The sequence below is a fragment of the Triticum urartu genome, chromosome 3A (assembly GCF_056163025.1).
Source record: "Triticum urartu cultivar PI428250 chromosome 3A, HENAU_Tu73, whole genome shotgun sequence".
Taxonomy (NCBI): domain Eukaryota; kingdom Viridiplantae; phylum Streptophyta; class Magnoliopsida; order Poales; family Poaceae; genus Triticum; species Triticum urartu.
Window position 1 is genome coordinate 530,163,339 of NC_141875.1, and position 16,738 is coordinate 530,180,076.

Genomic DNA, 16,738 nt, shown 5'->3' on the forward strand with positions numbered 1-16,738 from the left:
ACCCATGTAATAAGTCTAGGTTTAGCATCTTTCTTTTCCATAAGATATTTAATAGCAGCATGATTAGTGTGAACAGTTACTTTAGAATCAACAATATGAAGTCTAAACTTATCACAAGAAAATACAACTGCAAAAAATTATTTTTCAGTAGTAGCATAATTTATTTGGGCACTGTCTAGAGTTTTACTAGCATATTGGATAACATTTAATTTCTTATTAACTCTTTGTCCTAGAACAACACCTACAACATAATCACTAGCATCACACATAATTTCAAAGGATAAATTCCAATCAGGAGGCTGAACAATAGGTGCAGAAATCAAAGCTTTCTTAAGTATTTCAAATGCTTCTACACAATCATCATTAAAGACAAAAGGAACATCTTTTTGTAAGAGATTAGTCAGAGGCCTAGAAATTTTAGAGAAGTCCTTAATGAACCTCCTATAAAAACCGGCATGACCAAGGAAACTTCTTATATATACCTTTAATGTCCTTAGGACACATCATCTTTTCAATAGCATCAACTTTAGCTTTATCAACTTCAATACCTCTTTCAGAAATTTTATGCCCCAAGACAATACCTTCATTAACCATAAAGTGGTACTTCTCCCAATTCAAGACAAGATTAGTTTCTTCACATCTCTGCAAAACTCGATCAAGGTTGCTTAAGCAATCATCAAAAGAAGTTCCAAATACGGAGAAAACCTCAACAATTTTTCACAAAAGTCAGAGAATATAGCAGTCATACATCTTTGAAAGGTAGCAGGTGCATTGCATAAACCAAAAGGCATACGTCTATAAGCAAAGGTACTAAAAGGGCACGTAAAAGTTGTCTTTTCTTGATCCTCTTTTGACACGGGTATTTAAGAGAAACCAAAATAACCATCTAGAAAGAAAAAATGTGTATGTTTCGATAATCTTTCTAGCATTTGATCAATAAAAGGTAAAGGGTAATGATCCTTTTTAGTAGCTTTATTTAATTTGCGGAAATCAATTACCATTCTATAACCTGTAACAATTCTTTGTGGGATCAATTCATCTTTATCATTAGGAACAACAGTAATACCTCCCTTCTTGGGTGTCGGCGTTCTGGGAACGGGGGTTCCCAGACTTGCCTACCTGCGGCCCGTGGCATGGCCAAGCAGCAGGCCGTACGGCCCATCTTCACCAACAAGGCACCCAAGACCCTCGGGAGGGGCCAAGCCTCGCGAGGCGGACGACGCATGACCTCCTCTACAGTGGCCTAGCTAGGCAGGCTCACGAGGAGCAGAGATATCAAGGCAGGGCAAACCTCACGAGGCTCTCGTGATGTAAGCCATGACGATCGACACCAGGCGGGCACCAGGCGGACGCCAGCGCGCGCAGCATCCTTGTTTCCCCTTTGGGGCAAAGGAGGCAAGCGCAGCCGGGGAGTACCGTGGCCTCAGGAAAAGGTTGCCATTTCGGTGCAACAAGACCAAGACCAAGCGGACAGCAAGGCGGAGGTCATCATGGAGCCCAAGACGGCGTCACCCCAGAGCCTTTCACAGGCGCAGACTACCTTTTGTCAGGATAGCTTGTACTAGATGTCCCCCTTCAAATTAGGCCGCCATTGTTGGCTCCCTTCCCGCTCAATATTTGGGAAGAGGACCAGGGCCTATATAAGTAGAGCTAGCCACCATAGTAGAGGAGAGATCGGATCGGACCCGGAGATACACACAAGTCCGAAAGCACAAGAACACCTCAACCTCACGAGGTTGTTCTTCCCTTGTACTGTTCATCATCAGCCCGGGAGGCAATCCACCACCACACTAGAGTAGGGTATTACACCACAACGGTGGCCTGAACCAGTATAAACCCCATGTCTTTCTGTGTTGTAAGTTCGTCGAGTTCGCCCGCAAGATCTTAGCGAGCTAGAGCGTAGATCGGAAGGAGGGATAGACTTCGCACGCACCCTAGTGTTCGAACCTTAAGGGTTTGCCGGAACCCCACATCCGACATTTGGCGCGCCAGGTAGGGGTGCGCCGAAGCTCCTCTCCACCAACCTGCGCCCCGCACCGCCGCACTTCGCTCCCATGGCAGGTGCCCCGCCACCCACCTCTGCGTCCGACACCAGCAATAAGGAGTCTGGGTACCGAGCCCTGGCCCCCGCCCTATGGCGAGTGCAGTGGCCAACCAAGTTCAAGTCGGAGATGCCGCCGTGTTACGACGGCGCGGCAGACCCGGCGCCGTTCCTGCTAGCGTACAAGGAGGCCGTCCTCGAAGCTGGGGCGATGACAAGATCATGGCCAACTGGTTCCCGATGGCCCTCGCCGGCGAGCCGCGCACCTGGCTGCTCAACCTCCCGGGATCCACGATGGTATCCTGGGGGGGGAACTCCGCGACGTCTTCACCGCGCACTAGGCGGTGCCGGCACACCATGCAGTCGCGGCACTGCTGGGTGGCTCTCAAGCACCACCTTCAGATCGCCACGTCAAACCTTTCTTCCGTCAAATTGGGGCAGCCACCAGGCGCCCGGGGGCTCCGCCGGTTTGGGCCGCGCTGGAGGCCGACCTCACCTTCGGCTCGGAAGACCACCCCGACTCCACCGCTGGCTCCGGGGTGCTCCCGATCCTCTGCACGCCCACCATCTGCAACGTGGCCGTTACCAAGACCCTCGTCGACGGCGGCGCCGGCTCAACTTGCTTTCTGTAGAAGCCTTCGGCCTTCTTCATGTGCCGCTCGAGCGGCTCGGCCTCAGCAAGCCCTTCGTGGGCGTGGGTGGTGGAGCTGCCCTCTCTCTGGGGCAGATCCGCCTCCCTGTCACCTTTGGCACGTGAGACAACTATCGCACTAAGCTGGTGGACTTTGACTTCGCCCGCATCGGTCTCCCATACAACGCCATCCTCCGGTACCCGGCTCTCGCTCAGTTCATGGTGGCGACTCACCCAGCCTACAACCCCATGAAGATGCCAGGGAGCAAGGGCTTCCTCACCATCAAGGGGGACACTAAGGAGGCCGTGACGGTGCTCAGGCTCGCCTTCAAGACCGCGGCAGCGGCACAGCCAGTCGGCGCCGGTGCGCCCGAGGCCAAGGAGACCGCGCCACCAAGAAGAAGCAGTTGTTCACCCAATACAAGGCGAAGACCAAGCAGGTGCCGGTCATCGAGGACGGGTCTTCAGGAGCCACCTTCACCATAGGAACCAGCCTTGACCCGGGACAAGAAGAAGCTTTGGTGAGGTTTTTGCGCGTGAACAAGGAGATATTCGCGTGGGAGCCCAATCAGCTGGTAGGGGTCCTAAGAGAGGTAATCCAGCATCATCTAAGGGTGTGCCGCAACGTACGCCCCATGAAGCAGCGAGCAAGACGGCAGTCCACTGAGAAGCAGGCCTTCATCGTCCAAGAGACACGCAAGCTGGAGGCGGCAGGTACCATCCGAGAAGTTCGATACCCCGAATGGCTGGCGAACCCCGTCGTAGTACCAAAGAAAGGCGGGAAGGAATAGATGTGCGTCGACTTCACCAACCTCAACAAAGCCTGCCCCCAAGATCCGTTCCCCCTTCCGCGCATCGATCTAATCGTCGAATCCACCGCCGAGTGCGATTTGTTACATTTCCTGGATGCGTTCTCTGGATACCATCAGATCAAGATGGCGGTGGAGGATAAGACGGCCTTCTTGACACCATGTGGGGTGTACTGCTACACCTGCATGCCTTTTGTCCTTCGCAACACGAGCACAACCTTTCAGCGGCTGATGCACATCACCTTGGGGCGGCAGCTCGGCAGGAACACAGGGGCCTACGTTGATGACATAGTGGTCAAATCTCGCGAGGCGAGGACGTTGATTCAAGACTTGGAGGAGACCTTTGAGAGTTTGCGTCGGGTGAACTTGAGGCTTAATCCGGAGAAGTGCATATTTGGCGTCCCCTCTGGCAAGCTGCTAGGGTTTCTCGTATCCCATAGAGGGATCGAGGCGAACCCGGAGAAGATCAAGGCCATCGAAGACATGAGCCCACCACAGACCCTCAAGGAGATGCAAAAGCAGGCAGGACGGGTGACCGCGTTAGGGTGTTTCATCTCTAAGCTAGGTGAGCGTGCCTTACCCTTCTTTAAGCTCTTGAAGAAGAAAGGCCCCTTCGAGTGGACCCCGGATGCCGACCGGGCCTTCCAAGACCTCAAGAAATACCTCATCAGCCCCCCGCTGATGGTGGCGCCACGGCCTCTTGAGCCTCTGGTACTCTACCTCGCCACCACCCCGTACTCCGCCAGCGCGGCATAGGTGGTGGTTCGGGAGGAGCGCAAAGACAAGGGTGTGTCACGCCAAGCCAGAGCTGATGCAGCGCAGGGTCAGGAAGGCACACCAGAGCCATCAGCGGTGGAAGATCAAGCTCGGCAGGGCAACATCGCGGAAACTCCTGAGGATGGCCAAGTCTCAGGAAACCCTCCACCTCAGGATACGCCACAATCTCCGCAAGACCCGAGCCTCAACAGTGCACCAGCCCTCGCCGAGCACCCGGTGTACTTCATCAGCACCGTACTTCGGGACGCAAGGGCACGCTACCCCATGCCGCAAAAGCTCCTGCTCGCACTGTTGGAAGCCTCACGCAAGCTGCGGCACTACTTCCAGGGGCACCCCATGAAGGTCGTCTCATCTTACCCATTGGAGAATGTACTCAGGAGCCCAAACTCAGCTGGAAGGGTCGCTGAATGGAACATCGAGCTGCAAGCATTACAGCTGGAGTTCAGCACCACCAGGGTCATCAAGGGAGCCGCGCTCGCCGATTTTGTGGCAGAATGGACAGATGCCCCAGCTCTTGAGGAAGGGGAAGACCGGTCCACCTCCCCAGGAAGTGAGGCACCAGACGACTGGCTCATTTATTTTGATGGCGCCTTTGCGCACTAGGGCGCGGGGGCTGGAGCAGTGCTCATCTCGCCCACTTAGGACAAGCTTTACTACGCCATGCAACTCTGCTTCCAGCACGGCGAGAAGGTCTCCAACAATATCGCAGAATACGAAGGCCTCATAGCCGGTCTGAAGGCTGCGGTGGCTCTGGGGGTGAGGCGCCTAACCATCAAGGGCGACTCGCAGCTCCTCGTCAACTTCTCCAACAAAGTGTACGAGCCAAAGGACGAGCACATGGAGGCCTACCTTGCGGAGGTGCGCAGAATGGAAAAGCAGTTCTCAGGCTTGGAGCTGCAGCACGTGCCTCGGGGCACCAACAAGGAAGCCGACGACATCGCCAAGAGAGCATCCAAGCGGCAACCGCAAGAGCCCGGCGTCTTCGAAGAGCGGCTCTTCAAGGCATCAGCTACGCCACCTCTTTCAAGCACGACTAAGCCTCAGGAGGAGCTCCCGCAGTCCCCAGCCACGGGAGCCCCAGCTTGCGGCCCAACCTCAGGAGCTCGGCTACTCTTGGCGCTCGAGCCCCAGGAGGAGTGCTGGACCTAGGAGTTCAAGGAGTACCTGATGCATGGGACACTGCCGAAGAAGGAAAAAGATGCGGAGCGCGTGGCCCTACAGGCCACGGCATACTACATTCAAGACGGCGAGTTGTACAGGAAACGGCCGAATGATGTCACGCTGCGCTGCATCTCCAGCAATCAAGGGAGGGAGCTACTGATTGACATACACGGCGGGGACTGTGGACATCAGTCATCAACACGGACCCTCGTCGGCAAGGCCTTCCACAGCGGATTCTATTGGCCCACGACACTCAACGATGAAGCCGAGATGGTGAAGTCCTGCGAAGCTTGCCAATTCCACGCCAAGCAAATCCATCAGCCTGCTCAGGGCCTCCAAACCATCCCGCTCACATGGCCATTCGCGGTCTAGGGGCTAGACATCCTAGGCCCGTTCCCACGAGCGCTAGGGGGCTACCATTATCTCTACATCGCCATCGACAAGTTCACCAAGTGGGCGGAAGTGGAAGCCGTCCAAACCATTCCAGCCGGCTCTGCTGTCAAGTTCATCAAGGGCCTCGTGAGCCACTTCGGGGTCCCCAACCGCATCATCACAGATAACGGCTCGCAATTTACTAGTAACCTCTTTAAAACCTATTGTGCTAACCTTGGAATGCAGATCTACTACGCTTCGGTGGCCCACCCCAGGAGCAATGGTCAGGCTGAGCACGCCAACACTGAGGTCCTGAGGGGCCTCAAGAGCAGGACCTTCAAGAAGAAGCTGGAGGCCTGCGGCAGGGGCTGGCACGACGAGCTCTAGTCCGTGCTGTGGTCCATCCGCACCACCGCTACCAAGCCAACGGGCGAGACTTCGTTCTTCCTTGTCTATGGAGCTGAAGCAGTCCTCCCTCATGAGGTCAAGAATCGCTCCGCGCAGGTTCTGGCGTTCGACGAAACGCAGAAGGACGCTATGCGGGGGATGGATCTCGTGCTGGGGGAGGAACGTCATCGCGAAGCTGCATTAAGGGCGGCAAGGTACCAGCAAGCGCTGCGGCGTTACCACTGCCGCAACATTCACTCCAGGACGCTCGAGACGGGTGACCTGGTCCTGAGGCGGGTCCTCTCCAGGGATGGGTTGCACAAGCTTTCACCCATGCGGGAGGGCCCGTTCAGGGTCGTCCACATCTCTAAGCCTGGCGCCGTGCGCCTGGAGACGCAAGAAGGGAAACCTATCCAAAACGCCTGGAACATCCAGCACCTCCGGATGTTCTACCCATGAAGAAAGGCCCAGAGCCTGTGAAGCAAGGCCCAGAGCCTGTGAAGAAAGGCCCAGAGCCTGTGAAGCAAGGCCCAGAGCCTGTGAAGAAAGGCCCAGAGCCTATGAAGAAGGACCGGTGCCTGTGAAGAATCGAAGCCCGTGACACTCTCACGTAATAATGAGTTGGGGCTGTACACGCCCCGGAGTCTCAGGAGCGCCGGCCTCAGGCCCTGGGGCTCCCTCCCATGCCTAGTGGACAGCACTTAGCTCCTCGCTGGTGAGAAGACTTGACGACTAGATTAGGTGTCGGACGCGGCTTTCCATTTGCTTTCCGTAGTTGGCTCGCTTCTCCTTAATCAAGTTTGCCTTTGGCGTTCCTTGCTGATTTGGTTCCTTCGTCTTTTACCGCATTTTTGGCTCTGGTTTGCTCATGATCTCTCTCTCGCATACCTCGCGAGGGGGCTAGGCAGGTGCCCTCGCGAGCATTTTTCTTTTCTCTGCCTTCTCGCAAGTCACCCTCGTTCGAGCCTGAAAGCTGGCACATCTCTCCTAATCCGTGCCCCTCGGGTACCGCGATACAAAGAGACAATTCAAGGTTTGGGTGAACGAAAAATCCTCTAGCGCACCCCTAACAAATTTTTTGCAGTTTCTGAGCAAACACAGACATCTCGTGAAGGAAAGGGCGTCCCAAATGCGCCAGGTTAAGTTATCTTTGCGCAAAATAACAACATGGCATGGGAATAACACGCACGTTGCATTAACCAGGAACCACAGTTCGATACACACCCCTCTCGGCCCATACTTCTTTCATTTTCTGGTGCAGGAAAAAAAGGAAAAAGCTAACCAAAGCGGCATTTCAGCAATCTGCCAAGGCAGGCCCTTAGCGACGCCCCGAGCCTAGCCAGACCCCTCCTCGTGCTTCACGGAAGCGCGGCAACAAGATGACCCACTGCCTCCTTCGAAGCGGGCGCGGCAGCGCGGCGGCTGGTCGTAGCCACCGCTGCTGGAGCTGTCACCGGAGGAAGAGCCGCCGTAGCTGGAAGAGGCGCGGTCGCCGCTGAGGACAGGCTCGCCCTCATCCTCGTCGCGACCGTCACCAAGGCCGAGCACCTCCTCACCGTTGTTCGTCTCGGGGCAGCACCCGGCGCGGCGACCATCTTCCCCGAACACCCTCACATAGAGGGTCGACCCACCGTCATACTTGAAGTGGAGCGTGCACCGCCTGCCCAGGCCGCGCGCGCGGGCGAACGTCTGCCAGCCGTGGGCCAGGGCTATGTTGTCCGCGGCGGAAGTCTCGACCGCGACCCAGGAAGCCTTGCTGCAGCAACCATCCACCTGCAACCAGAACCCGCCTGGACTAGGGGCCGGCAGTTCATCAACAACGAAGCGCGGAAGCTGGAGCCAGTTGCTGGCCGGGTTCTTCGACCAGACAACGAACTCCGGCGACACCTCCACTAAATGGAAGTGCGGGCGGGGAGGTCGCGCCACCATCACGCGCCTCCCCTCGTTAGCTGGACCGCCATGGTTGGGACGGTCCCCTCCGCGTGTCGTGGCGCCACCTCGATGGTGGGCCACGGCGGGGGTCGCAGCGTGCTTGCGCCGACGGTCGCGACCGCGCTTGGGTGCCGGGGAACTGGGGCCCTCGCGAGGGGCCTTCCCCGTCTCGGCGGCAGACAACTTCCTTCGTGGCGCCATTGGAGGCACTGCAAGCAATGAAGAAAAGAAGAAGCAAGCAAGCGAGGAAGAGATGGGCAACGGGGGCTCCGACCCCTCCCCATTTATAGAAAGAGAAGGCCAACCGGCGTCTCCCACGATCGCAGGTAATGATGGTTTCCCTTGCATGTAACAGGGACTTGACAAGTCGTGCAGTTGCCGAGGCAGCATGGGGAAGCGGAGACGCCCACGTCCAATCAACCGCCACGCGTCGACCGAGGCCACAGGCTTTTGGGGCCCGCGGTGCTCCGAACTTGACCCTTTGTTTCGCCCTGAAGCCAAGCCCATGTGCACCTTGGGCCCGAGGGCTACTGTCGGTGTTCTGGGAATGGGGGTCCCAGACTTGCCTGCCTGCGGCCCGTGGCGTGGCCAAGCAGCAGGCCGTATGAGCCATCTTCACCAACAAGGCACCCAAGACCCTCGCGAGGGGCCAAGCCTCGCGAGGCGGACGGGCAACACCTCCACTGGAGTGGCCTAGCTAGGCAGGCTCACGAGGAGCGGAAATATCATGGCAGGGTAAGCCATGACGATCGACACCAGGCGGGCGCCAGCGCGCGCAGCGTCCTTGTTTCCCCTTTGGTGCAAAGGAGGCAAGCGTAGCCGTGGAGTATCGAGGCCTCAGGCAAAGGTTGCCATTTCAGTGCAACAAGACCAAGACCAGGCGGACGGCAAGGCGGAGGTCATCATGGAGCCCAAGACGGCATCACCCCAGAGCCTTTCACAGGTGCAGACTACCTTTTGTCAGGATAGCTTGTACAAGTTGTCCCCCTTCAAATTAGCCCGCCATTGTTGGCTCCATTCCCGCTCAATATTTGGGAAGAGGACCAGGGCCTATATAAGTAGAGCTAGCCACCATAGTAGAGGAGAGATCGGATCGGACCCAGAGATACGCACAAGTCCGAAAGCACAAGAACACCTCAACCTCAGGAGGTTGTTCTTCCCTTGTACTGTTCATCATCAGCCCGTGAGGCAATCCACCACCACACTGGAGTAGGGTATTACACCACAACGGTGGCCCGAACCAGTATAAACCCCGTGTCTTTCTGTGCTGTGAGTTCGTCGAGTTCGTCCGCAAGATCTTAGCGAGCTAGAGCGTAGATCGGTAGGAGGGAAAGACTTCGCGCGCACCCCAGTGTTCGAACCTTAAGGGTTTGCCGGAACCCCACATCCGACATTGGGGACACAATGGACAAGACTTACCCACTGACTATCAGCAACGGGATAAATTATACGTGCCTCTTGAAGCTTTGGTATTTCTTTTCTTACCACTTCTTTCATCTTAGGATTTAACCGTCATTGGTGATCAACAACCGGTTTAGCATGCTTTTCCAATTTCATTTTGTACTGGCATAGAGTGGGACTAATGCCCTTAAGATCATCAAGAGTATATCCAATTGCAGCATGGTGCTTCTTCAGAGTTTTCAATAATTTCTTTTCTTCATGCTCTGAAAGGTTAGCACTAATAATAAAAGGATATATCTCTTTCTCATCAAGATAAGCATATTTAAGAGTATCAGGTAGAGGTTTAAGCTCAAACACGTGATCACCCTTGGGTGGAGGGGGTCCCCTAGAATTTCAACAGGCAAGTTGTGTTTCAAAATAGGTCCCAGTTTAAAGAATACTTCATCTATTTCCCTTCTTTCATTCATAAACATATCATTTTCATGGTCGAGCAAATATTGTTCTAAAGGATCATTAGGAGGCACGACAATAGAAGCAAGACCAATAATTTCATCTTTACTAGGCAATTCTTTGTCATGGGGTTGTCTATGAAATTTAGCAAAATTAAACTCATGAGACATATCCCCCAAACCAATAGTAACAAAATCCTTTTTGCAGTCTATCCTAGCATTAATAGTATTCAAGAAGGTCTACCAAATATAATGGGACAAAATTTATCTTGTGGGGAACCAAGAACAAGAAAATCAGCAGGATATTTAACTTTGCCACACAGGACTTCAAAGAGCTCTAACAATCCCAACTGGTGAAATAGTGTCTCTATTGGCAAGCTTAATTGTAACATAAGTTTCCTCTATCTCAGCAGGTGCAATATCATGCATAATTTCTTTGTATATCGAATGAGGTATTGCACTTGCCCTAGCACCCATATTACATAAGCCATGATCTCCTTTCTTAACAGAAATAATAGGCATGCCAACAACAGGTCTATGTTTATTTTTAGTATCGAGTCTAGCCATTATAGCAGCTTCATCACAGAAGTAAATAACATGCCCATCAATATTATCGTCCAAGATATCTTTAACCATAGCAATACTAGGTTCAACTTTAATTTGCTCATAGGGTGTAGGTGTTCTAGTATTACTCTTACGAACCACAGTTGAAGCTTCAGCATGATCCTTTATTCTAACAAGGAAAGGTGGTTTCTCAATATAAGCAGTAGGAACAACATGATCAACATTATAAGTGATAGTCTTTTCTTCAACTTTAATAGGTGCAACTACTTTTACTTCAATGGGAGGATTATATTTAAACCACTTCTCCTTAGGGAGATCAACATGATTAGCAAAGGATTCACATAAAGAAGCTACTATCTCAGAGTCAAGTCCATATTTAGTACTAAATTCACGAAAGGCATCGGTATCCATAAAAGATTTAACACAATCAAACTTTGGGGTTATACCTAACTCCTTACCTTCATCGAGATCACAATCTTCAGAGTTGCGTTTAATTCTCTCCAATAAATCCCATTTGAATTCAATATTCTTCATCATAAAAGAACCTCTACAAGCAGTATAAAGCATGGAGCGATTATTGAGAGAAAGCCGAGCATAAAAAAATTGAATAATAATTTCTCTTGAGAACTCATGATTGGGTCATGAATATAACATTGACTTAAGCCTCCCCCAAGCTTGAGCGATGCTTTCTGCTTCACGAGGCCAAAAATTATATATATAATTACGATCACGATGAACAAGATTGATAGGATAAAACTTCTGATGAAATTCCAATTTCAATCGGTTGTAGTTCCATGATCCCATATCATCACATAGCCTAAACCATCTCAATGTCTTTCCCTTAAAAGATAAAGGGAAGACCTTCTTATTGATAACATCATTGGGCATACCTGCAAGCTTAAATAATCCACAAACTACGTCGACATAGATTAGGTGCAAATTGGGATGCAATGTTCCATCCCCTGTAAAAGGATTAGCTAGTAGTTTCTCTATCATACCCGAAGGAATTTCAAAGTAAACATTTTTAGTAGGTTCAGTAGGTTGAGGAGCAACTCTTTTTTCTACTGGTCGGGGTGAAGATACCCCGAACAAGCCCTGCAAAGGATTACGTTCCATAGTAACAACTGACAGTAAATTTCAGCACACTATATAAATTTTTCCTTACCAAATTCCACCTACCAAAGGCGCTTCACTCCCGACAACGGCGCCATAAAAGAGTCTTGATGACCCACAAGTATAGGGTATCTATCGTAGTCCTTTCGATAAGTAAGAGTGTCGAACCCAACGAGGAGCAGAAGGAAATGATAAGCAGTTTTCAGTAAGGTATTCTCTGCAAGCACTAAAATTATCGGTAACAGATAGTTTTGTGATAAGGAAATTTGTAACGGGTAACAAGTAATAAAAATAAATAAGGTGCAGAAAGATGGCCCAATCCTTTTTGTAGCAAAGGTCAAGTCTGGATAAACTCTTATATGAAGGAAAGTGCCCCCGAGGACACATGGGAATTATCGTCAAGCTAGTTTTCATCACGCTCATATGATTCGTGTTTGGTACATTAATAATTTGATATGTGGGTGGACCGGTGCTTGGGTGCCGCCCTTCCTTGGACAAGCATCCCACTTATGATTAACCCCTCTTGCAAGCATTCGCAACTACAAAAGAAGTATTAAGGTAAACCTAACCATAACATGAAACATATGGATCCAAATCAGCCCCTTACGAAGCAACTCATAAACTAGGGTTTAAGCTTCTGTCACTCTAGTAACCCATCATCTACTTATTACTTCCCAATGCCTTCCCCTAGGCCCAAACATTGGTGAAGTGTCATGTAGTCGACGTTCACATGACACCACTAGATGAAAGACAACATACATCTCATCAAAATATCGAACGAATACCAAATTCACATGACTACTTATAGCAAGACTTCTCCCATGTCCTCAGGAACAAACGTAACTACTCACAAATCATATTCATGTTCATAATCAGAGGGGTATTAATATGCATAAAGGATCTGAACATATGATCTTCCATCGAATAAACCAACTAGCATCAACTACAAGGAGTAATCAACACTACTAGTAACCCACAGGTACCAATCTGAGGTTTTGAGACAAAGATTGGATACAAGAGATGAACTAGGGTTTGAGATGAGATGGTGCTGGTGAAGATGTTGATGGAGATTGACCCCCTCCCGCTGTGAGGATCGATGGTGATGATTTCCCCCTCCCGGAGGGATGTTTCCCCGGCAGAACAGCTCTGCCGGAGCCCTAGATTGGTTCCGCCTCATGGTGGCGGAGTTTCGTCCCGTGAGCTTTCTTTTGGTTTTTTCTTGGACGAAAAATTTCATATAGCAGAAGATGGGCATCGGAGGCCTGCCAGGGGGCCCACGAGATAGGGGCGCGCCCAGGGGGGTAGGGTGCGCCCCCACCCTCGTGGCTAGGGTGTGGGCCCCTCTGGTTAATTCTTTCACCAGTGTTTTTATATATTCCAAAACGTGCTCTTGTGAAGTTTCGGGACTTTTGGAGTTGTGCAGAATAGGTTTCTAATATTTGCTCCTTTTCCAGCCCAGAATTCCAGCTGCCGATATTCTCCATCTTCATGTAAACCTTGTAAAATAAGAGAGAATAGGCATAAGTATTGTGACATTATTTGTAGTGATAGCCCATAATGCAATAAATATGAATATAAAAGCATGATGCAAATTGGACGTATCACCGGTGTTATGGACTATCTTGCTCGACTGAAAAGTGGCGGTGTCGCGGATCGACACGGAGTTCTGGCCAGGTGTGACATTCCAGAATGACCTCATGTCTCTGATTACTCGACTCAATGAAATCCCTAGTTGAGTGCAGGCGTGGAAGAAGTCATCTGCTCGCTGCGGTGCTGCTACCTCTTGAGCACTGCGTTGGATTTCCCCGAAGAGGAGAGGATGATGCAGCAAAGTAGCGTAAGTATTTCCCTCAGTTTTTGAGAACCAAGGTATCAATCCAGTAGGAGGCTACGCATGAGTCCCTCATACCTAAACAAAAACAATAGCTCAACGCAACCAACGCGCTTAAGGGTTGTCAATCCCTTCACGGTCACTTACGAAAGTGAGATCTGATAGAGATGATAAATAATATTTTTGGTATTTTTGGTATAGGGATGCAAAGTGAAAAGTAAAAGGCAAAGTAGAAAAGCAAAGCAATAATAAAGTAATGGAGGTTGATATCATGAGAAAGAGACCCGGGGGCCATAGGTTTCACTAGTGGCTTCTCTCGAGAGCATAAGTATTCTACGGTGGGTGAACAAATTACTGTTGAGCAATTGACAAAATTGAGCATAGTTATGAGAATATCTAGGTATGATCATGTATATAGGCATCACGTCCGAGACAAGTAGACCGACTCCTGCCTGCATCTACTACTATTACTCCACTCATCGACCGCTATCCAGCATGCATCTAGAGTATTAAGTTAAAAACAGAGTAACGCCATAAGCAAGATGACATGATGTAGAGGGACAGTTTCATGCAATATGATAAAAACCCCATCTTGTTATCCTCGATGGCAATGATACAATACGTGCCTTGCTGCCCCTTCTGTCACTGGGAAAGGACACCGCAAGATCGAACCCAAAGCTAAGCACTTCTCCCATGGCAAGAAAAACCAATCCAGTAGGCCAAACCAAACTAATAATTTGAAGAGACTTGCAAAGATAACAAATCATACATAAAAGAATTCAGAGAAGATTCAAATATTATTCATCGATAGACTGGAATATAAACCCACAATTCATCGATCTCAACAAACACACCGCAAAAAGAAGATTACATCGAATAGATCTCCACGAGAGAGGGGGAGAACATTGTATTGAGATCCAAAAAGAGAGAAGAAGCCATCTAGCTACTAACTAGGGACCCGTAGGTCTGAAGTAAACTACTCACACTTCATTGGAGGGGCTTGGATGATGATGTAGAAGCCCTCCGTGATCGATGCCCCCTCCGGCGGGGCTCTAAAACAGGCCCCAAAATTGGATCTCGTGGATACAGAAAGTTGTGGTGGTGGAATTAGATTTTTGGATCTGTCTCTGATCGTTTGGGTGTATGTGGATATATATATAGGAGGAAGAAGTATGTTGGTGGAGCAATAGGGGGCCCACGAGGGTGGAGGGCACGCCTAGGGGGGGCAGGCGCGCCCCCTACCTTGTGGCCTCCTGTTAATTGGCTTGATGTAGGGTCCAAGTCTCCTGAGTTGTATTCGGTTAGAAAATCACGTTTCCGAAGGTTTCATTCCGTTTGATATTTCTTTTCTTCGAAACCCTAAAACAGGCAAAAAATAGCAATTCTGCGTTGGGCCTACGGTTAATAGGTTAGTCCCAAAAATAATATAAAAGTGGATAATAAAGCCCAATAATGTCCAAAACAGTAGCTAATCCAGCATGGAGCAATCAAAAATTATAGATACGTTGGAGACGTATCAGGTGCTAACGTGGCTCTGTCTCTGGTCCGTGTTCATTGCAAGGAAGTTAGGGAAGAGAAGCTGGCGGCTCTCAAGGTCGCCAACACCAAGAAGCTTCAATTCCAGTCCTTTATGAAGACCTTCATCGATGCTACCACTCGCATCGCAGATGAAATCGACCTGTACGAGTTCGTCAAGCCAGCTAGCCCTTCTCCTGCCAAGTGAAAAACTTGATAACTTGATTTAATTTGCCTCGGGATGCCGAGTGATCCTGTAATCATTGAGACACTTTCAGGCTTGACGCCCGAGTACTTCTGCTGGTGGTTTTGAACCTTCATGGATTTATCCAAACTTGGTCTTTCTTTTGAATGCAGTTGCTTTGTCTTTATCACCTTTGAATTTCTTGACTCGAGCGAATTGGGAATCATAATTGAAACTCCGAGTGGAAGGGTCATTCTCCACTCGGAGTTGACGTTGTACTTGTGGCGCAGCTACGAGTACAACCAGACGTTGTACTTGTGGCACAGCTCCAAGAGCAGCCAGTCGTTGTACTTGCGGCGTAGCTCCGAGTGCAACCAAACATTGGACTTGTGGCGCAACTCCGAGAGTAGCCAGACATTGTATTTGTGGCATAGCTCTGAGTGCAATGATATGTCTCTGTCGTATCTATAATTTTTTATTGTTCCATGCCAATATTCTACAACTTTCATATACTTTTGGCAACTTTTTATACTATTTTTGGGACTAACATATTGATCCAGTGCCCAGTGCGAGTTCCTGTTTTTTGCATGTTTTTTGTTTCGCAGAATATCCAGATCAAACGGAGTCCAAATGGGATAAAAACTGACGGAGATTTTTTTGGAATATATGTGATTTTTGGGAAGAAAAATCCACGCGAGACGGTGCCCGAGGGAGGCATGAGGCAGGGGCGCGCCCCACCCCCCTAGGCGCGTCCCTGACCCTCGTGGCCACCCAGTAAGGCGGTTGATGCCCTTCTTTCTCCGCAAGAAAGCTTATATCCGGATAGATATCGTGTTAAAATTTCAGCCCAATCGGAGTTACGGATCTCCGGGAATATAAGAAACGGTGAAAGGGCAGAATCTGAGAACGCAGAAACAGAGAGAGACAGAGAGACAGATCCAATCTCGGAGGGGCTCTCGCCCCTCCCATGTCATGGATACCACGAACCAGAGGGGAAACCCTTCTCCCATCTAGGGAGGAGGTCAAGGAAGAAGAAGAAGGAGGGGGGCTCTCTCCCCCTAGCTTCTGGTGGCACCGGAGTGCCACCGAGGGCCATCACCATCACCGCAATCTTCACCAACAACTTCACCGCCATCATCACCAACTCTTGCCCCCTCTATGCAGCGGTGTAACCCCTCTCTTACCCGCTGTAATGTCTACTTAAACATGGTGCTCAACGCTATATATTATTTCACAATGATGTATGGCTATCCTATGATGTTTGAGTAGATCTGTTTTGTCCTATGGGTTATTTGATGATCATGATTGGTCTGAGTTGCATGTTTTATTATTGGTGCTGTCCTATGGTGCTCTCCGTGTCGCGCAAGCGTGATGGATTCCCGCTGTAGGGTTTGCAATATGTTAATGATTTGCTTATGGTGGGTGGCGTGAGTGACAGAAGCACATACCCGAGTAAGTAGGTTGTTTGCGTATGGGATAAAGAGGACTTGATACTTTAATGCTATGGTTGGTTTTTACCTTAATGATCTTTAGTAGTTGCGGATGCTTGCTAGAGTTCCAATCATAAGTGC

General features: G+C 50.2%; 1 protein-coding gene across 1 annotated transcript; it reads left to right on the forward strand.

The window, feature by feature from the left end:
• The first annotated feature begins 5,425 nt into the window (after positions 1-5,425).
• On the forward strand, positions 5,426-15,191 carry LOC147980373 (uncharacterized). Its single transcript, XM_087515576.1, has 2 exons — positions 5,426-5,692; positions 15,030-15,191. The coding sequence occupies exons 1-2, from the start codon at positions 5,426-5,428 to the stop codon at positions 15,189-15,191; spliced, it is 429 nt and encodes a 142-aa protein (XP_087371702.1).
• The last annotated feature ends 1,547 nt before the right edge of the window (positions 15,192-16,738 follow it).